Source organism: Kwoniella bestiolae, chromosome 1, assembly GCF_000512585.2.
Source record: "Kwoniella bestiolae CBS 10118 chromosome 1, complete sequence".
Classification (NCBI taxonomy): Eukaryota; Fungi; Basidiomycota; class Tremellomycetes; order Tremellales; family Cryptococcaceae; genus Kwoniella; species Kwoniella bestiolae.
Genome location: NC_089241.1, coordinates 4,924,869 through 4,945,268, shown reverse-complemented (window position 1 = coordinate 4,945,268; position 20,400 = coordinate 4,924,869). Strand labels below are relative to the sequence as shown.

At 47.1% G+C, this 20,400-nt stretch overlaps 7 protein-coding genes across 7 annotated transcripts; 5 read left to right on the top strand and 2 right to left on the bottom strand.

The window, feature by feature from the left end:
- Positions 1-2,498: 2,498 nt before the first annotated feature.
- I302_101871 (uncharacterized protein) lies at positions 2,499-3,624 on the top strand (the record flags this gene model as incomplete). The annotated part of the gene is made up of 7 exons (XM_019187251.1): positions 2,499-2,530; positions 2,596-2,616; positions 2,691-2,767; positions 2,853-2,925; positions 3,054-3,291; positions 3,385-3,428; positions 3,519-3,624. 7 exons carry the CDS (start codon positions 2,499-2,501, stop codon positions 3,622-3,624), a joined length of 591 nt encoding a protein of 196 aa, XP_019050129.1.
- Positions 3,625-3,866: 242 nt separating this feature from the next.
- On the bottom strand, positions 3,867-6,189 carry I302_101870 (uncharacterized protein; the record flags this gene model as incomplete). The annotated part of the gene is made up of 6 exons (XM_019187250.1): positions 3,867-4,360; positions 4,548-5,143; positions 5,290-5,530; positions 5,625-5,685; positions 5,792-5,921; positions 6,014-6,189. 6 exons carry the CDS (start codon positions 6,187-6,189, stop codon positions 3,867-3,869), a joined length of 1,698 nt encoding a protein of 565 aa, XP_019050128.1.
- A 486-nt stretch (positions 6,190-6,675) lies between these two features.
- I302_101869 (uncharacterized protein) lies at positions 6,676-8,357 on the bottom strand (the record flags this gene model as incomplete). The annotated part of the gene is made up of 4 exons (XM_065869375.1): positions 6,676-6,798; positions 6,863-7,262; positions 7,325-7,373; positions 7,463-8,357. 4 exons carry the CDS (start codon positions 8,355-8,357, stop codon positions 6,676-6,678), a joined length of 1,467 nt encoding a protein of 488 aa, XP_065725447.1.
- A 729-nt stretch (positions 8,358-9,086) lies between these two features.
- I302_101868 (translation initiation factor eIF-1A) lies at positions 9,087-9,909 on the top strand (the record flags this gene model as incomplete). The annotated part of the gene is made up of 3 exons (XM_019187248.1): positions 9,087-9,183; positions 9,331-9,434; positions 9,673-9,909. 3 exons carry the CDS (start codon positions 9,087-9,089, stop codon positions 9,907-9,909), a joined length of 438 nt encoding a protein of 145 aa, XP_019050126.1.
- A 954-nt stretch (positions 9,910-10,863) lies between these two features.
- I302_101867 (uncharacterized protein) lies at positions 10,864-12,022 on the top strand (the record flags this gene model as incomplete). Its single annotated transcript, XM_019187247.1, has 2 exons — positions 10,864-11,379; positions 11,519-12,022. 2 exons carry the CDS (start codon positions 10,864-10,866, stop codon positions 12,020-12,022), a joined length of 1,020 nt encoding a protein of 339 aa, XP_019050125.1.
- A 179-nt stretch (positions 12,023-12,201) lies between these two features.
- Positions 12,202-12,794, top strand: I302_101866 (uncharacterized protein; the record flags this gene model as incomplete). The annotated part of the gene is made up of 3 exons (XM_019187246.2): positions 12,202-12,535; positions 12,609-12,677; positions 12,751-12,794. The coding sequence occupies 3 exons, from the start codon at positions 12,202-12,204 to the stop codon at positions 12,792-12,794; spliced, it is 447 nt and encodes a 148-aa protein (XP_019050124.2).
- A 2,583-nt stretch (positions 12,795-15,377) lies between these two features.
- I302_101865 (uncharacterized protein) lies at positions 15,378-20,180 on the top strand (the record flags this gene model as incomplete). Its single annotated transcript, XM_065869374.1, has 5 exons — positions 15,378-15,394; positions 15,459-15,675; positions 15,747-19,172; positions 19,261-19,358; positions 19,412-20,180. 5 exons carry the CDS (start codon positions 15,378-15,380, stop codon positions 20,178-20,180), a joined length of 4,527 nt encoding a protein of 1,508 aa, XP_065725446.1.
- Positions 20,181-20,400: the final 220 nt, after the last annotated feature.

Below are 20,400 nucleotides of genomic sequence, written 5' to 3'. Positions count from 1 at the left end.
CGCAGGCATTGTGTGGTCGCACCAGACCATTTAGAGACGATCCGGAGGCCGATGAGGACGATCTGCTACATATGTCAACCTGGAGGTTGTAACACTCGATATTCGATTGCCCTGACATGATGAGGCGACTGAGGATCGTCCAAGGTCAGCATGAAGGATCAATGATGAAAACGGACATAAAGCGGTTTCGAGAGGATGTGAATATGAAGATTGAGAGACGGATGAAGTCTGCAGATAATGTGAATGTAGAAGGTATACTGCCCACGAGAATGTGAATGAAAGATGATATGTATATGTATATACCTGAAGAAATCGAATGACGAGGTATGGTAAAGTGAAAGTCTGAAGCGTTATTGCGTTTTCCGTTGTAGGAGAGCACAAGTCACCTATTTTTTCTGGAGTAGACAGAGGGAGATACTGTCTATTTTCTAGTCATCAGACCGGGTCTGCATTGCGAAAAAAGTATATCAACCTTGATAGTCTTCTACTCTGAAGTAATGGGAACGCAGACTCACCTCCACAAGCTTGACATACTGGTTGTTCTTCCGCTTCCTTACCTATGTACCACTTGACCTGCCTAGCGCGATCCAGTAACTCTTTGGATTGTACGTGAAAAGGTTCCCTCTGTTCAATTACCTGATTGAACTTGTCTCTGAAGATTTATGAGATCATCTTCTTTCATCGATTTGATTTGATCCCTGAATGAACACCAATTCTGAACCGTGGCCCATGAGTTCGATCATTCGGAGGAGTTGGGTGTGAGGATCGCGATGGTAATAGATCCCGCAATGCGGATGACACAAGGTTGTATACCTGTATCTACATTGTTGAGACGATATTCTTCGAGAGGTTGGCAAGGTATAACCGTCTGCAGGGACATTCGACAGGATGTACCACGTTTCTTCTGGTGAGACGGTGGTCAAGGCCAATCAGGTTAACATCGATCCCATGGTACACTACCCTTTCGGCTTCTTTATCAAGTTCCATCAGAATGATGATTGGCAATATTTTCTGCGGACTTTGTTATCAAATTGATCTTTCTTCCAGTCCGATTCCCATTCTTTGAACCCATCGTCAGGAACAGTCTACCCGAATCTCATACACACATGTTCTGGTTTGCACAGCCATTTCATCAGGTCCAACATGTGAGATTGGGGATTATGGTTGGGAGAGAGTATGTAGCAGACTCCTACGACGTGAGGGAATAATCGTTTACCGGTCCATCTTCTGAACAGCCTTGCGTAAGCTGAGATATCTCGATATGTGGTTGAGGGATGATGTTCCTCTTGAAGGTCGAGGGTGATTCGTTTGGTGTATAAAATGTTCTGTCGGATTCTTCCATCATAGGAAGTTTAGGATCCGGAGTCGGGTGAATGATATGTCCGTCTGTCCTCTCGCTGGAAGATGCTAAATCCGTTTGAAAGAGTAATGGGAGCTGGTCGAGTAGGGTATCGCGGAAGAAGAAGTTTTGGAACAGCTTTTGGAAAGAGTACTCTGTGAGATGAATATGTCGGTACAGGGTCGGAGTGACTAGACGGTACATGTCCTCGGACACTGTTTGCAGATTTGCTAGTGTGGGAGTGTCGTGATCTCTTGCAAGGTAGGAGAGGATTTGATGGACGATTTCTTCTGGGATTAGTGTACCAGCGGCGGTTCTGATAGTTTCATGATGTAGATGTTGTTGATGTTGTTGGTGTTGTTGTCGGTGCCGATGTCGGTGTCGTTGTCGCTGTGCATGTTGTTGATGTTGTTGTCGGTGGCTGGAGTGGCCATGATCAAGATTATTGAATGATACCGAGATGGGCTGAGTAGAATGAGGGAGTGGTATCAGAAGTAGTCATCTGGATAGTTGAGGGATGAGAGTGAAGTGGCACTGTAGTGTACTGTAGTTGACTCTTAGTTGACTGGACTGGTAGTCGACCCACCCTTGAGCTGACGTTGGTTGACGATGCCACTGTACTGGTATCACGTGACGCAATCATATTCATCCTTTGCATGGTTTAGTCCTGCTGGTCTGATGACGCTCGGTCCCCAGAAGTGTAATCAAGATCAAGACCACTAGTTTCGATTGTGTACTTCTGGCGGCATCCCCCCACCCACACATTTGTAGACACTCGATTCAGATGGAAACAGTCTGTGTCGGGATGAGGCGAGGCACACATCTCCCTCTCTTACCGTCAGGGAAACATGCATGCAAGTGAAAAACGGAAGACCTCAATCTGAAACTGCGATGGAAATATCAAGGATGCGAGCAGATGCAGAAAGACAGTCGCGTTGTGCACGTGCCACTTTGAACCGGGTACTCGTAATGTTGACAACCCTATCACCAGGGGCATCTACAACTTTCTTCAATATTCTTCGTAGGTATAACTCGTGTTCCATTCTAATAGATATTTTCACTCTCAGCTGATATACAACTATACACCTTGACTGCCAACGTCCTCCTCGCTCTTCACACCTAGATAATACACTGTCATAACATACATAAGGAAGACATCATGTTCGGCGCGATAGTAGCAGGTCGACTAGTGTGAGTTCCGGCTGTCCTGCTCCCAGTCCAATCAATCAGTGGGGCATAAGCTAATATCGATCCAGTCAGACCAACTTACAGCAGATGTAGGTCCCTCTTTCATCTCTTCACTCATCTCAAGTCTTCACGGAAGGGGTCATGCTCACATAGAATGACTCAGCGACGATACCCATTTTGTCTTCCCTCTCGAACAGCCATACGAGATCAACCATCTAACGGTATTCCTACTAGGTACAGGTAGGTCATAACCACTTCAGCTTTCTCCTCGTCCGCTCTTTTACAAGGCGGTCTTAGCTGATGTGAAACCAATCTGGTGTTGTAGTCCCGTTTCCAGATGGGTATGGCGCGTCGGTTCATTTCGCATGGCCAGGTAAAGAGTATATCCCACTGGGAGTGTGAGTCAACCCTATCCCTTGTATCCTACCTCTATCAGATCAAAATCTCTTCTTCTCTTCCTATATGATCACACCATAAAACCACAACATCTTCGAAGAATTTTCTGTTGTTCTGACACCATCCACAGCCTAACAAACTCCAAGCCGTCATCAATATACCGCCTCCGTCCCCATCTACCCCCCAATGCGCCCATCAACCAACCTTCCCCACCCGCTCAACTGGGTATAGAGATCGCTCCGATACCACAGCTGGAAAGTATCGCTGCGCAGATAGCGGCGCAGAGTGAAGGGGGAGGTGCAGGAAAAGGAGGGGAGATGGTGAAGAAGGTGGAAGTTGGGAAAGTAGCTGAGAAGGTTGTGAAGAATGTGAGTTCTGGGTTTTGCATATCCTGACCAGAGATGTACAGGACAGATATCACTGTGGAGTTCACTCTCGCTGATACATATGGTGTGCTGTAGCTGTTCAATTACCTGCATTCCTTCGGCGGCGAGATCAAACTTACGTGAGTTCCTAATCCCACCAACATACACCCACCTTATCCCGCTGCAGGTAGGCTGGAAAGCTAATATGTGATACCTCGCTCATCATGTAGCCCCGAGACGCCCATACCACTATCAGTCTTCCAACAGTGGTACACGAATTTCACCCGGAAAATAGAGAATGATAAAGGTGCTGCATTTCTGGATAGGGAGGATTGATCATCCGGTACTTCTTGATTTGATGTGATGTTGTAGTTCTAGTTTTATACTAATTATAAATGCATTATTATCCTTGTTGAACTTAATGCTATTCTATATCTACCTTCATCTATGTTAACCTGAAATTCCACCGTGAATACAACCCGAATTCACCCCAATAACAAACCACCAATCTACCGTACATCTCCCCCAATCTTGCACCGTAAAACAATCCACTGTGATACCTCATCAACAACGTAAGATCAATACCCCAACATCCTCTTCCGCAAACCCGTATCCTCCCTACGATCCCTCCTCCACCCCTCAACCCTCCTCCAATGATTCTCCGTCTCCCTTCCATACCTCTCATCGGACCGCGTCATGAATCCCATGAGGAACTCAGAGTACGTCCATTCATACGGCGCACCAAAAACTAGATGCTTGATACGCTGTAGGACTTTACGGGGTTTCTTAGGTTCCACGGAGGGTTGTGGAGGATCTACTGAGCCTTTATCTTCTTTTGCTTCCTCCGGTTCCGGTGCTCTTGTCGAGGGGGTACCTGCAGGAGGGGAAGAAGAGGAAGTATTGAATGAATCGGCTGCTTTTCCATCTTTTGTTTCGGTCACTGAAGAAGAATAAGGGTTCGAAGGGTTGTGAGGGAGTTGTATCTTTTCTGGGAGATCTAAAAGACCAGCCCAGAGGTAGGCCGTGAAGCGGGATTGGACTTGAGCCAAGGGGAAGGGCACGTTTTGGTACGCTGTGCAAGTCCATCAGCTTCTGTTCTGATGCAATCGATAGTACACCAATAGGGTGATGGAAAAACAGGACGGATGCAGAGCGTGATGCCAAAGGCAGATGACGCTACATGACCCATATATCCTTATGGAGCATGTCGATGACGGTGCTCAAGGGCTTGGAGGAGGATCGTAGCGAAAAAACCTCACACAATGTCGGAAAACTTATCGTCCTATCCCCTTTCAAAAACAACAACGTCTCATCCAGCCCATCCACTCCCTGTCCCTTCAACCCACCCTTTTCCCACGCCTCTCCTCCCTCCCGCTCTTCTCCCTTGATCACACCTTCACTAAGTCTAGTGGTATTCCAAGGTTTGTCCGTATTTTTGAAAAAGGGGAACATAAAGTTATACCCCGTAGCAAAGATAATAACATCCACGTGCTCCAATTCCCCTTTCTCCCCCTCCTCATCCTCTTCCAAATGTATTACTCCCCTGGGCTGAGCAGAGGTGGGAGACGAGAGATGAGAGATTAGTGGGACATGTTTGATATATTGAGCCCAAGGCCCTTCCGTGGCTGAATATTGGGTATATCCAGAGGTAGAGACATATACCTTTATGTATTCTTCTTTGTTGTATCCATTCAGGGGTGTGCCGTCCGAAGTGAATTTATCGATGTTCTCAGAAGCTAGGAGACGGGAGATGTCTCCTCCTGAGGCGAAGGAACCGACTACGAGGACCGTTTTGCCGGCGTAGGAGGAGGCGCAGTGGAAGAATCGAGAGTGGATGAGCTTGCCTGGGAAGGTGCTGCGAAATGAACGATAATGTCATTAGTATAGGTGATAGAGGGCAGTGAAGTATCAAGGTATAGATTACAGCCTAGAGAGAAGAAGTGAAGAAACATGGTAGGGAGGACAGATCCTCGAGGTGATCATGAGCAAAAAACAACCCACCTCAAGCCCTTGATAGGGGGTATCCAACCGTCCGAATAATGTCCATTTGCCACTACCACGTAATCATATTCCTCTGTCTTCCTCTGGTCTCTCAGTAGATCATGGCTCTCTATCGTCCATCTCTTACTTCCCTCGTCGGACGTGGGGTTAAGGTATACCCGCTCGACGCGGGTGGAAAAGCGGATATGAGGGAGGAGGTTGTAATGCTCCGCGTAGGATTGGAGGTATTTCTGGACGAGCTCTATTCAGCGGGCAAATCAGCATACTCGAGGAATAATCGATACAGATCAGTCGCCCCTATCGTACTAGTAGGGAAGTAAGGGGGAATGACCAACCTTGTTTTGGGAATACCGGCGTATCTTCAGGAAAAGGATATCCTCTGAAAGACATTAAATCCTATCCAAGTGACAAGAATATCAACACATTGCCATATACTTTTCATGCATCACTGATGCTCTATTGATCGAAAGATCGTGCAGTGGAAGCAGTAGATCACACGCACATGAGGTAAATTCGTTCTGAGACCTTGATACATAGGCGAAGGATTACTCCCCTCAGGAGGATAAGAGTACGTCTCATCTCTCGAGGGTAGGTGAGTCCGGATGTTAGCTTTCGGTTGATCGTCTGTCAGCCTACGATGATACAATCGTTAGCCATGTCGACCATCTCCCCCTGCTTATATAGGTTGGATAAATAGTGTGAGAAAGAAGGGAGAAGAGCTCACCACACACCACCTACATCATCTTTACTTTCAAACGCAACCACTTCCAACCCCCCCTTGGTGATATCCTCCCTCCGCTGATCCCATATCTCTAATAATTGTTGGATTTGAGATAACCCAGATGCTCCTGTGCCTATTATACCGATTCTTGTCGTTGATGATTTGGAGGGAATAGTCATGTTGATCAAGCTCAGGTTTGTTGTGTACGATAGATAGAGAGATAGTGAGAGAATCGATAGCGAAATGAATGTCCAAGGGTATTTACAGATGTGCGTTATAATCCTACACAAGGACATGAACACGGCTTCACCTGCTTGCTGCCTAGATGAGGAAAGAGTGGACGTATATAGGATGATATCGGAAGAACCACAACGAGAGAACGAAGACAGTATTTGTTATTCTCATCCCAAAGTGATCACGAAATCTCATCGATTCACCCATCCCGAATCCAACCTCATCGGATATGTCCGCACCGCTATAGAACCACATAATCACATACATCTATGAACACACTTATAACAACACGAAACGTGACATCCTATATGCTAATGAGAGAAAACAATACAATGGCGGATATATATGCAGTTGGGCGGGAAATAGAAGCCAGTTGGCATAATAATCAACCGGTCATAACCCCAAGCTTGGGCCAATCTTATTGTCATATCCTACTCCCTTTTCCTCTTTGGTCCGGTGGTGGCAGAGCTCGATAATTTAGCTTGGAGTGGTATGATCCCTCCTATACCCGTTCCGTACGGTCCATATCCACCAGGTAGGGCATTTCGACATACCTATCGCGGAGACACCAACTCAGCATACGCGAAGTCATACATATAATACCAGATCCTCACTCACAGGACATTCCCCCTCAACAACCCAAGACTCCTCAACCCTCCACAACCCCCTCAACTTCTGCTCCACCTTGACCTCCTCCGCACTAGGTATCTGCACAGCCTTGATCCCCTCCCACTCGACTCTCGGCACTTCACTCTCCACAAGCGATTTCTCACATTCCTGATTCAGATGATAAAGCCAGAAATCCATCAAAAGATCTTTAGTCCATTTGGTAGGTCCACCATTCTTGCCGTGGAAAGATACTGTCTTCTCTGGGTGTTTGTGTGTATGGTTGTTCCGACCTCTTGAGGGATGTCTACCGTTAGGACGGTTTAACGTTAGATCGGGGTATGGATTAGGGTTACGGCCGATTGCGGCTAGGAGGGAGGAATGGAGGCATTGGGCGCAGAGGATATGACCGCTGTTTTGGGTATTAGCATCGATCGGGATAGAAGAAGGATATAGTGGAAGGAGGATATTTACCAAGGTGTCATTACGGCCTGAGAAGGGGGACAAAAACAGACTGGACAAGCTACATAAGGAAGCATCGATATTGTCAACACTTCGCTCCACCAAATTTATACATCATAAACAATATTGCATAAAATGGTTCACACTTACTATAACCACCAGCAAGGGTATCTTCCTCCCCTACCTCCTCTTCCTCCCCGTCCACTCCCTGCTCCCCCTCGTCCGAGCTATTACTGATCAACTCATCTATCATATCCTCATCGCTCTTCCTCCTCCGCTTCTTCGGATGTATATCGATGAACTGGATTGAATTCTTTCTTTTCAGCTCTTCAGGTTCTTCAGAGGAAGATTCAATTTCGATAGGAGTAGTGGTGGTGGTAACCACGGCTCGTCCCTTCCCCTTCTCGTGGGCTGTATATCGCCTTCCACCATTCGAGTCAGAAGATGACGAGGAGGAAGAGGAAGATGAAGTGTCATTACGAGATCGGGTGTTTGGGTTATTGACGATAGGTAGTGATGGGATAGTTTCTGATTGCGTCTGATTCTGGTATTCGTCCATAACGTCTAATATGGATTGATGGCTGGCGACTGGTCTACGCTGACGAGTTGTTGTTGATGATGCTTCAGGTGGAGGTGGTGATAAACTACTATCTCTTGAGTTTGCAGTTGAATGACCATTTGTCGAAGGCATATAACTCCCCCCATCAGATTCACTAAACACACTAACAGTCGAAGTCAAGCTCCGTCTTCTTTCTGCGTTATCAGCCATATTCCCCCTTCCCCTTCCTCCAGTCCGTATATTATCTAAAATACTTCCACTCCCGGCTGGAACAGTAGTAGCTCGGTTCGCAGAACTTGCCCTACTGGATGCAGAAGATGCTACGGAATTACCTCTTGATGATCGACCTCGTGAAGATGTACTGCCGTCGCGCATTCGTCGTCGAGGAGCGATGGCCACATCCGCGATAGTAGGTTTGGGTCGAGAGTCGGCTGTAGGGGAGATAGGTGAATTTGATGATCGGGTTGAGCGAGGTGGAGGTCGCATTCTAGGTAGGGTAGTTGAGTGATCTCTACTAGCTCTCGAAGCTCGACGAGGTGGCGAGGGGAGGAATGATTGAAAGGTTGATGAAATGAGAGGGAAGAAGGGGAAGGAAGGGAGATGCAGGTGACTAAGCGTTCGTTTATATATGATTGATTGATATACCAAGAACCAAGATACTAAAGAGTAATAAATCAAAAATCGGACTGATACTGTAAAACGAGGTTGATGATTGATGGATGGATGGATCCGAGCTCGTGCGTCACTTGGTGGCGTTTTGAATTAGGCATGTCCTGAACAGTGAGTGGCGAAAATAGGCGTGGTCAACCGAAAAACTCGTGTCGGCTCCGTTCTAGCTCACTCGATTTTCTTTGTCCTTCTTTCATCTCGTCGTTTAATGATAGAAGGTGTTATTCGTATCCTGATCATACATATATAAACTACATACCACTCGCAGACCACAGATCAAGTCGTAAACACCAATCTCGAGAACTTGATATACTAGCATTTCCTAAGAGACTAATCCATAATGCCTAAGGTGGGTCTTCTCTGGATGCTCACGAAAGTAAGAAGAGATGCTAATTGATCTTTGGTTAATGACGTACAGAATAAGGGAAAGGTATGTTGTATTTCAGCTGGAGAGCTCGATGTAGATGTATTGATAGCTGATCAACCATACCTCTATCACCCTTCTCTCCTTCCTCAAATCATCGAACTGAATTCAAATGATGCTTTATGCCGTCTCGTCAACAGGGTGGTAAGAACAACCGAAGGGGAAAGAAGGAAGATGGCGAGGCCAAGCGAGAGTTGATCTTCAAGGAAGATGGACAAGGTGGGTTCCAAGTCCAACACAACACCTGAACAGGATTCACACCGTTGCGAAGCTGCTGTTCATCCAGAATTGCAACCGTAATCCAAGCTCAGCTATAGCTGCCGTCTGTTTCAGAATGTATACTGACTTCATTGCCGATTATTGTAGAATACGCCCAGGTAGTCAAGATGTTGGGTAACGGTCGACTAGAAGCTAAGTGTTTGGATGGTGAAACCAGGTTGGCGCAGATCAGAGGACAGATGAGGAAGAAGGTGGGTCATGCCTTCTCATCGTATCAACTTTCATCCCATTTGAGGGAGAACGATGTCATGTCATCCATCCTTGCTATATCCCGTTGCAGCTAATTTGCCACCGGGTGTGAATGCTAATGATGTATATTTCTTTTCCCCCTCCCCAATCCTTCATCTGCCAACCCAATCATACGTTTTCGCTTTCCCTGCGACACCTCAACCACCATGATAAACTTTCGCATTCCCCTACAACCCACAGGTATGGATCGTAGTAGGCGACATCATCCTCCTCTCCCTCCGAGACTTCCAAGACGACCGAGCAGACGTCATCCACAAATATACCGCCGACGAGGCCCGTAATTTGAAGACCTACGGAGAGTTGAAAGACTTCACGTTGGTCGAGAACGCCGAAGCTGGTTCAGAGGAGGAAGAGGAGGGTATCGAGTTCGAGGAAGCTGATATTGATGACATCTGTGAGTTTGCTTCTCCCTTTTAACCAAATAGAACATTAATCACACCTCTGTGACATTTTGGATGTGCATACATGTTGATGTCTCTGCTGTACGTCATGCTGATCATGTTTTTTCCTTTACGCAGAAACCCAAAATGAAAATAGAAGAATCACGATCTCGCTCTTCGTTCGAGTATATCTCCTTAATTGCCTGTATACCCTCACTGCATTATTGGTGTAGATTCAGGCGAATGTATCCTCTTTTCACACACAAAACTGCCGCATGAGTATCCGCACACCCGTTGATCTGATGCTGATTTTCAGCTGCGAAGACAGCAAAAGTAGATCTACTACAAATGGTGGTCATCACTTGGGGGGAGGGGCGACAAAAAGAGGACAACGGTAAGAGGACTAAATCCCATAGAAAGAGAGTTTTGTCCCGTCTTTACAAGAACGTGATCGAGACAAGCCACTTTGTTATGCACCTGAAAGGATTGAGATGAGAATTTCCATCGAGGGAGAAAGACGAAATTGTACTGCTTCTTCTCGTTGGAGCAGACTCACAATTTTCAAGGAGAAGGACCTATTCTCACGTCACCAGAAGACAGAAGGTCTTCGAATAAAGGACTGGTATGACTCAGGGATACATGACTGCATTCAGAACCCACTAGCTGAAACGATGTTGTCCACCTGGAACGACATCCACCTGCCCCTGGTTGTCCTCGACACTTCTGTCATGAAAAGAGCGGCGGAAAGCTGTACACCGTCTTTGGACAGAAGAAGGGGTGGTTCAGATATCTTTTGTGATGCGATGCACTGCTTTTGGCAGAGGGCCTTCCGACCATTCGAAGGCATGAGGGCGAAGAAGACTGGAATTCGCCAATAAGAACGGCGTGATTTGCGTACTATTTGCCATTTGCCACTTCAGAGTAAAGCCTCATTCCTCTGTATCTCATTCAGAGCACTCAATTTTATCTCCGGTTTAGACTCATATCAATCATGTCGTCGACCGAAGAGGTGGATTCCGGAGACGTAGATAACGCCGCGAAGCTCATCCGTGAGGCGGTTGAGCTTCGCGCCAATGCGGTCAACCAAAAGGCCTCAGACGACTTTCGAAGGCTCGCAGAAGCGTCGGAAAATGGTATCATATCACTGTCCCTTAACGAGATCGACCAATTCACCACCAAGTGGTATGATAATATATCCACTCGGCCAGTGACACTTTTAGCGGAATATCGGCAGGAGGACGTGCAGGCTTATAGACGGCAACTAAAGGTTATGGAAGAGGGTTGTAAAAACCTGAATGATGGCCCTACTGCGAGAGATCTCGATCACACTCTAAAGAAGCTGCTCAAATCTATAGACCTAAGTTCGGCAAATACGGCTTCAGGCAAACAAGCAATACAGGAGCTTATCCACACTGGGAATATGGCTGACGAGAGACTGGCAGCTGCAATCGCCCATCGAACCATACGACAAACAATCCTAGACGAGCAAGCTGTGTTCGACAGACGAGTGAGGGATCCAAGCGGGAAACACCTTAAATCAGAGTTGCAAAAAGCTTCCCTAAATTGTTCCAACCGCGTCTATTATCGCCGGGTTATATAGCTGGGCTACAGATAAGCAAGTATCTAAGCTACAAAATACTCTGAAGAAGGTGCATAGCCTTCCCAACGCTGAGATCAGCTCCACCATCGCCAGATCGAGACGTCGATATGGAGATCTCCGGTTCAATGATGAAGATTCGGCTTTGTTCAAGAGTAGGGCTGAGTCTCTGCAGCACGTTTATACAAGTTTGAGGTCCGAGCAATTGCCCAAAGTGAAAGAAGGGCACAGAAGGAGGTATCAAATAACCAGCAATGATGCCGACGGTCAAAAAGATATCTTGAGGCAGATGGAGGATCTGGTCAGCTCACATGAGTATCAAATTGATCTCGGGCAAGCACCGCCATGCCTGCGTGACATTGCGATTCTCAAAGACGAGCATGAAGAACTACAATGGACCCACTCCCAGTGGCGCTCAAAAGAGGTCGAGAGGTTCCGAACTTTGCTTTCTGTTAGCGGGAACCTCGATGCCCGCAACAGACCCAGTGCCCAATTTGACTGTATAATTGAACTCCCAAGGCTACGGGTGACAAAGGGGAAGACGGCAAGCTAACGTGGATGGTATCAATGCGCAAAGATGTCGAGAACACCGTGTTATCCAACAAAGCACAGTCAATTATAGACAGCGCTCAAAGGTCTACAATCAAGACGATCCAAAAGGAGCGAAGTCGTTTGATCAAATCGCTCAACCGCTACGATACATTCAAAGTGCCATCCGTGCGATCAGGGGCTATGACGTTTCTGGACAAAGCAACTTGGGATCTCCTGAAACTCGGCGAGCTAGCTGACCTGGATACAGGTCATCTTATCCATCACAAGGGTCAAACTGCGAGAACGGCTAGCGGGTCTGATCTCGTCAGGGACACCGTGATCACTGGCGAAGAGGATCTTCCTAGTGCTACCAGGAAATTTCAGGACTCCTATGCGGAGTACAAGCAGAACTCTTACGGGGATAAGGTCACCTGGGCCGATTTCGAAGCTATCATCCCTGAGCTTGTGTCGGCGGCTGGGCCCCTGCAGGCGGAGGCTCGGGAGAACCCTCCTTCTGCGTTTGAAGATTCATCCGGTGAGTCTTCCGCTACTCTGAGCCATTCATGACTTGCCGAGAGCTGACACATTCGGCTTCGAATGCAATCAAGGGGACGAAAAGTCCTCAAGCGCTGAGGACGGGGAAACCACAAACGCTGGTGGATCTCATCTTCAACCCGGTAAGCCACGGAAATTCCTGTTCAGAATCAATATTCTCGCTAATCATTTCACATATCTTCTCTTCATGGGCAGACCGCACTTGGGCTGAGGTCGCCAGAGGCAAATCTGGCAAATGACCACTCCTCTTTTCGGCTTGATCGTACAAAGCAAAAGATATGTTTATAGTGCCTGATTTGACCTTCGGGGGTCTGACGTATACGGGTGATGATATCTCGCAGAAGCATCGGTGGATGGTCTGTGTGCATGAATGGTCGAGGATGCATCGAACGCAATGTGCTGGCTCAGATATAGTTATATGATGTGCATATATGCAACTGACCTGTGATCGAAACCAGTGCGTTGATCGACATTTGTGATTACCAATCGCAGGTACTGATCGAATCTGCTTCTGTAGCCAAAGTGTGGTTCTCTGATATCAAGGGGACATACATGCTGTGCGTCACATTTCGAGTCTTGCCCGAGCCTCGCCTGTGTGTGACATCACCCAGTGCACCATAGTTTACTGTCGCGGATAGGCCTTTGCGAGCATTGTCATGACCAAGAGGCTATTAGCAGTTATGCGTGGTTGTAGACTTGATTTTGCGATAAAGCCCAGAGCCCAGATTGTGGCAGTGGTGTGAAGTATGTGCAACGCTTTGTATTACCTTTGATCTAGGTTGGAAGGTTCGGAAAACCGTTCTTCCCTCAATCTTCGCAACCTGTATTGCACAAAGATGGATTGTGAGCTGCCGCTGTTCATGTCTTTGCTGCTGGGTCTGCAATTGTCGATTGTATCCGTTGTAAGTCGCTATTATACCTATTCCCCTTTACACTACTTCTCCACTTCATTGGGCTCAGAATCGAGACGCTCAAGGCAAAGTTACAAAGTATAGATTGAGTCAGACGCTAAACCTTCAAGGGAAATGTCTGCAAAGCCCAGCGCTCCATCTCTCCCAGCTCAGACCAGTGAGAAACTCTGCATATGTGACTCTCACATCAGATGGCCTGCTTTCAAGTGCAGTAACTTAGCAAACTCATTCACTAATTCAACCCACCGTTCATCACTTTCATACGTCCGGATATTGCTAGTTGTACCCAAGATGGAAGATCTGCAAGTCAACATGTATTGAATATAGATGATCCTGACGCATGTGTTTACGATTGCAGATCTTCTGGTGGATGAGAACTCGCATGTTCCGCCCGGTATAGCCGTTGTGGTCGGATCGGCACTTGATGCGAGGTAAACATAGGCAACCACTTTCAGTTTTAGGAAGATGATAACTTACACACTTGAAGTAAGGCGCACAGACCACGCATCGAGGTACACCGAGCACTCTATGCTTGACACATATATTGAACGTGATATCGAACAAAAGTCCTCTAACCTCTTTCCTTTCTTCCTTCCCTCCCTCCTCTTTTCATCACCACATTGAAGAACCATTGCATCGCCTCTTCATCTACCCAGGGCATCTTACGCCAGAAAATCATCGACCATCACATGCACAATGGCCAACACCAAGACCAAACCTGCCTCCAAACACGCTTCGTCAGGGAAGAAGGATGGTAAAGACGGTAAGAAGGATGGGAAAGATAAGAAGAAGTTAGTGTTTCCTTCTGATCATTCACCGTCTTCTTTCCGAAGCGACGCTGCGAACGAATCTGATTGCTGATGGTTGTCTTTTTCGTTTATCATCAGCGCTACTTCAGGCGGTTAGTCTTGAAACTATCCAGTGGTAGAGGAATGAATAAGCTGACGAGATAATGTGGGTGGCAAATAGGAAAGACCACCGCTGCGAAAGGCCAAAAAGCGGCTGCAGGTGGCAAGAAGAAGTAGAACGGCTGCTGTCACCAGAAGGTGCAAGCATAACTTGAGTTGAGGAGAATTAGATCAGTCTGGTTAGAGAAGAGCTAGAGATAAATTTCGTTGGTCTTCATATTCATCAGTTAATCTACATATATTGCGAGATACCTAATTTCGATTCGCGTCCTACCTTTACCATACATACCATGCACCTGTTCATATCGCCTTTGTGCTGGAGTATTGTGTATACGACGGTATGCGTGAACATGGGTATGTGTAGTGCGTAGATGCAAGAGTATATGCATGTGTCCATTATCATTCTGCCCTTCTCCCATGGATATGCTCGGGTGAAGAAGTGGGTAACGCCGAGGTGGCGCAGATAATTCCGGTTATGTAATGATTACTCGAGTACTTATAATCTGGTTATCGGATCGGAAGGAATTAAAAAAAGGGAAATGGAAAAGAGTGGAGGTATCCGAAATTATCATTTCATTTTAGAATCACATCACTCGAGTAAAAGTAAATCTTGCCGCAGCGTAGACTAATCGTTCACATCCATCATCATCATCATCTCATCTCATTCATCCAGGCCGAATCCACTCATCGTCTCTTGTACACTCTCTTAACAAATCGCATACCAATCAGCAAGACAAGATCAACTCCATCTTTATCGGCTCTATTCGGTGGACCTGGCGATCAAGACAATGATACCCATAATATAGGTTACTACTACTCCTCATCTTCGTTCCAGTAAACTCGATCAGCAATATACCCTTTCTACATTGGTTCTTCGCATACTCCGATCCCAAGCTATAATTTCTCTCACCTCATCGATCAATATTTAAATAGTTGAACATCGATTGAATACCGCTCATCAAGCTTGACTCAACACATCTCATTGTAGTACAGATCTGGCAAGATGTTGACCAAAGCGACGTAGGTCATCTCATCCCACACAGAAATCACACCTTAAGCTGACATTGCTCATGACCTCTCGCAGAGCTCACATCCGTCCTTTCATTCGGCCATTACAAAACTCTGGTGCTGGTCCAGATCACTTTACCGCCAATCCCTCTCTCCTTCATCATTTACCTTACGGCGGTGCCGGAAACTCACTAGTCGCTCAAGGTCCCAATCCCACACAGACGGCTGGATCAAGTGGAAGTGCTGGTAGACATGGGTACGGTGGGAATGCAGGAGCTGGAGGAGGTTATACTGTGAGCCCCGGCTTGTCCTACATTTCCTTTCCGAACAAGAGATCTTGTAGCTAATCTGCTGTTGACCTCAGGGCCATGCCAGAGCCTTCCTCTCCCTCCCTCAGACGACCTCAGTAGACCCTTCATCCACACTTTCCAACTCCGATGACAATCAGCTGCAGGAGTCCTCTTCCAACAAATCATCTCTACTGCTCAAACATCGCTTGTCAAAGCGGACTAGGATAGTAGGTCCAAACGATGGGGTTGGAAGAGAAGTCAGGAGGGAGATCGAAGCCAGGGCGGGAGGAAGTAAAGTGACTGTCATGGAATTAGAAGGACCGGAGGAAGGGGAGCGATCAGACCGATTGGCTTTACCTTCGTCAAGCGGTAGCAGAAGGCGAAGCTCGATTGCCTTCCCATCTCAGAGCGCAGTCGGTCCTCTTTCATCATCGGAAGCGTCATCTTCCCGAACACCCCTTCGACCATCAACTCCCTCTCGTCAAGCAAGAGCAGGACTCACTCGATCACCATCAGCTGTGGAGATATGGCAAGTTGGTATACCTCAACCCAGAGGTAGATTAGGCTTGAGATCATTGTCAACCCGATCGGATATACCGAAATCGTTAGAAGCGGAAGATGTGCAACCATTGGTATCAGCTAACTCCACACCTTCGACAAGGGTCCTCGGACAGCCGAATAGGGTACTGATGGATTTGGCGGGACGAGATGTCCCCGGTAAAAGGCTAGGAATGGTTAGAAGGAACTCAACGGCAGCCGTGGAGAGAGCTTCATTGGACCAACCGCCTGTAGAACTGTTATTGCAGAAGACAGATGGATCGGACAGGACGACACTCAACTCGGAACCTCGTGAAGTCGCAATTCACGATGCTATCATGAAAGCCAGAGACACTGGCGATGTAGCTTTGCTTGATCAACTCGTACAACACTATCGATCACCTCGTTCTGTTTCGCCATTCTCGCAGGACCAACAAGCTGGAATTCCTGCTCTTTCGCACCAGTATCCCCTATCGGAGGGTTTTTCAGTGAGAACATACAATGCATGTCTGAACGCCCTTGTCACTACTCGAAAAGCTGGTCAATCGATCGCAGAAATACTGGAAATCTACAATGAAATACTAGAACATGATTTGGTACCTAACAACGTAACATATGGATTTGTCATCCGGGCGTTAGCTTTACGTTCTGTCGAGGTATCGGAAGCGGTCAAGTTATGGGAGGAGCAGAAATCATGGGGAGAGTGGAGGGCTCAATTAGTCGGTCCTCAGACATGGGACTTCGATGCCGCAGCAGAGAAGGATCAGCTGTTCAAGTCATACGAAGCTGAAGGAAATTTGGCATCTGCGCATAAGCTCTTCAGAGCTGCTACCAGGGTGAACTCCACTGCTGGTTTCCCCCTTACCGTCTACGGGACAATCCTTGATGCTATGAGCAGGGAAGCGCAACCAGACGTCAAAGGCATGACCCAAATCTTCAGCATGGCCAATCGATGGAGCGTACCCGGTGTCATTAGCTTGTACAAACATATGTTCCGAGCTCTTGGAGCTGCGAAGGATGTCGAGCAGCTGGAAAGTACGTGGAAAGACTTCAGAAAGACTTCCCAATCTGGAAACCCTCAACAGAGATGGTTAGATGCCAGTCCAGCATCGAAGTCGGCCGATCCTGCTTTCGCGATGCAACGGGTAGATGGGTTACGAATACAAGTCTGGCAAACCGCTATGAATGCTTTTATTGTTGCTGGTCAACCTTCGAAAGCCCTCGAGATTCTTCAAAGAATGATGGAAACCGCTTCCTCCACTACAGCCGAAGGTATCGATTTCGCTCGACCCCCCGCTGCGACTCACCGAACCTTGGGCAAATTCTTGGTGGACCTTGCTAGGGCCGGTCAAGTCGATCTTGCGATGGAATGGTTCGCTAAATTCCACTCAGCAGACTATCTCGGGAAACTCCCACCTCACCGATTGACCCTGGAACACACCTCTGGTCTCGCCGATGCCATAATCAAAGCTAATCGTGTTGATGATGCCAAGAGGGTGGTAGAAAGCCTCTCTTTACAGTATGGACAATTCACCACAGCTGCCAGTAAGACGACTGTGGGAAGACGACTCTGGAGGATATACACTGCTTTGGTAGTTCGAGCAAATGAAGTTTCGGGTCAAGAGAGAGAGAAGGTGCTAGACGAAATCAAATCTTTCAGTCAAACGGGTAACATCCCCCTTGATATGCTAGTAGTCGACAGACATTTTGGTTTACTCGCCAAATCTGGAAGATGGGATGATTTACCCTCTGTTCTGGAGGGTTGTACGATCCGAGAAACACCCACCAAAGCACTGCAATCGGCACTTAACAGGTCGCTCCTCGCTCTTTCGGCGACTGACATACCTCTCAAAACTCTCTTGACAGTGACTCACCAAGTCGTGACTTTCGGTGTACCAGTTGAGACCGATGTGGCTTCAGCAATCGTTGCCAAATTCATTGCTCGAGATACAACTGAGAAATTGGATATCTCAAGCCAGGATCTGTTCGTTCTTGTTGAATCCTTTGCTGGCCTACCTCAAAGTAAGATCAACGAGGGCGAATATGATGACGCTTTCTTGTCTCTTTTGTCGGTTCTCGAAGATGGCAACAGAGCGGATGGGTTCGTCACCAAGTCGAAGAACCATATCGCGGTTCGGACAATTATCGGATCCATTACCCATCGCTTCGGAATCGAAAGGTCTAAACATCTCTTAACCCCTGTTTTCGGTGAATCCGAAGCTGAGCAACTCACCGCACCGATCGTCGAACCCATCTCGCCATCCTCTTCTACCGGTTCGCCTGTTTCGGACTCTAGCGAATTCACCCTTCCATCTGCAACTTCCAGCGCTACCAGTGCGACATCTGGCGGCCAACCAGAATACAAATTGTCTCTGGATAAATCGCTATCTCACTCGATCGAAAGAATCACCCAGCGAAACCCACCAATCACACCGTTGGATGCCTACGCTATATTACAGAAAGGATTGACTCGAAATACCGTTCCATTCCCCAATACCATTTGTCAATTGATCGACCACCTATCAAGATTGGGAGACGAACCGAAAGTCAGAGAATTGTATTCGCTATGTCAAGTCATACTACAATCAGTCATCCGACCTGAAAGTCAAGCTTCCAATTGGCATCAAGTGGAGGACGCCATGTTGATCGCTAATTGCCATTTGGGTCACTTGGAACAAGCCGGTATGCATCGTGCGAGGATCGTAGAAGCTGGTATGGCCCCTTCTGCTGACGCTTATGCTACGATGATCGCCTCTTCCAAAGATACTACGGATGATGCCTTGGTTGCTAGGGAATTGTTCGACGAGTCTCAGATGATGGGTGTGAAACCGCATTTGTACCTTTACAATACTATTATATCGAAACTGTCGAAAGCTAGGAAGGCTGAGACGGCGCTCGAGTTGTTCGCGCATATGAAGAATCAGGGGATCCGACCTAGTAGTGTTACTTATGGGGCTGTTATCGTGAGTGGGGATTTCCGATTACTTGGCCAGTCAATGGGATATACACCGAATTACTTGGTTGAAGCTAATCACGATACGAATCGCACAGAATGCCTGCTGCAGAGTCGGCGATGCTCAATCGGCCGAGACACTCTTCGAGGAGATGGCCAGTCAACCTAACTTCAAGGCTAGAGTACCACCATTCAAGTGAGTAAACAACATCTTTGTGATCATCTCATATGCTAATGAAATATCATCAGCACCATGATGCAATTCTACCTTCAAACCCAGCCCAACCGTGCCCGAGTCCTTCACTACTACAACCTTCTTCAACGAGCCCACGTACCACCTTCCGCACACACGTACAAACTCCTCTTGGACACCTATGCCACCCTCGCTCCTATCGATTTAGAGGCCATGGAAAACGTCTTCTCACAAATCCAACAGGATAGGCACGTTCAAGTCCAAGGTACCCACTGGGCAAGTATAATCACCGCTTATGGAATCTACGGAGGCAACCTGGAGAAATCTAAAGAGATATTCGAAAGTATACCCTCAAACGGAATCAAAGAGGCCGTAGTATGGGAAGCTATGCTCAATGTCATTTCCCAAAAAGGATCGATTGAGGATTTGGAACACATCAGAGAGAAGATGATTAAATTCGGTGTACAGCCCACCGCCTACGTTTACAACGCCCTGATCAATGGATATTCACGATCGGGCAATATCGAAAAGGCACGAGAAGTATTTGATTCAATGGGAGATTCTATATCGGGAGTGGCGGCTCCCAATAATCATCCAACCCTGTTGACCTCCTCTGGACATGTCAAACCCAATACTCAGACGGATATACCCACTGGGGTGGTTTATAGGGAACCCTCGACCTATGAGAGTATGATCAAAGCTGAGGTGGCGCATGGAGATAGGGAGAGGGCGAAGGTGGTTTTGGATAAGATGGAGGAAAGGGGATACCCATTAGCGGTGTTCTTGAGGGGGAAGAATGCTTTTGATGAAGGGATTGCAGTTTGAGCATCCGGTGGGAAGAAGAAGAAACATTTACATCACCACTCATAGAGATTGTTTGTTATTTCTAGTTATGATTTCTAAGAATGTACGATGTATGATTAGTTGGTTTTGGTTTTCAATGCATATACTTTCAAGTCGTATCGACATCATACTTGCAGTAATTGAAGAGGTGTAGAACCCTGTAACATCTGTCTAGCTCCTGCCTGCACCGAAGATTATGATC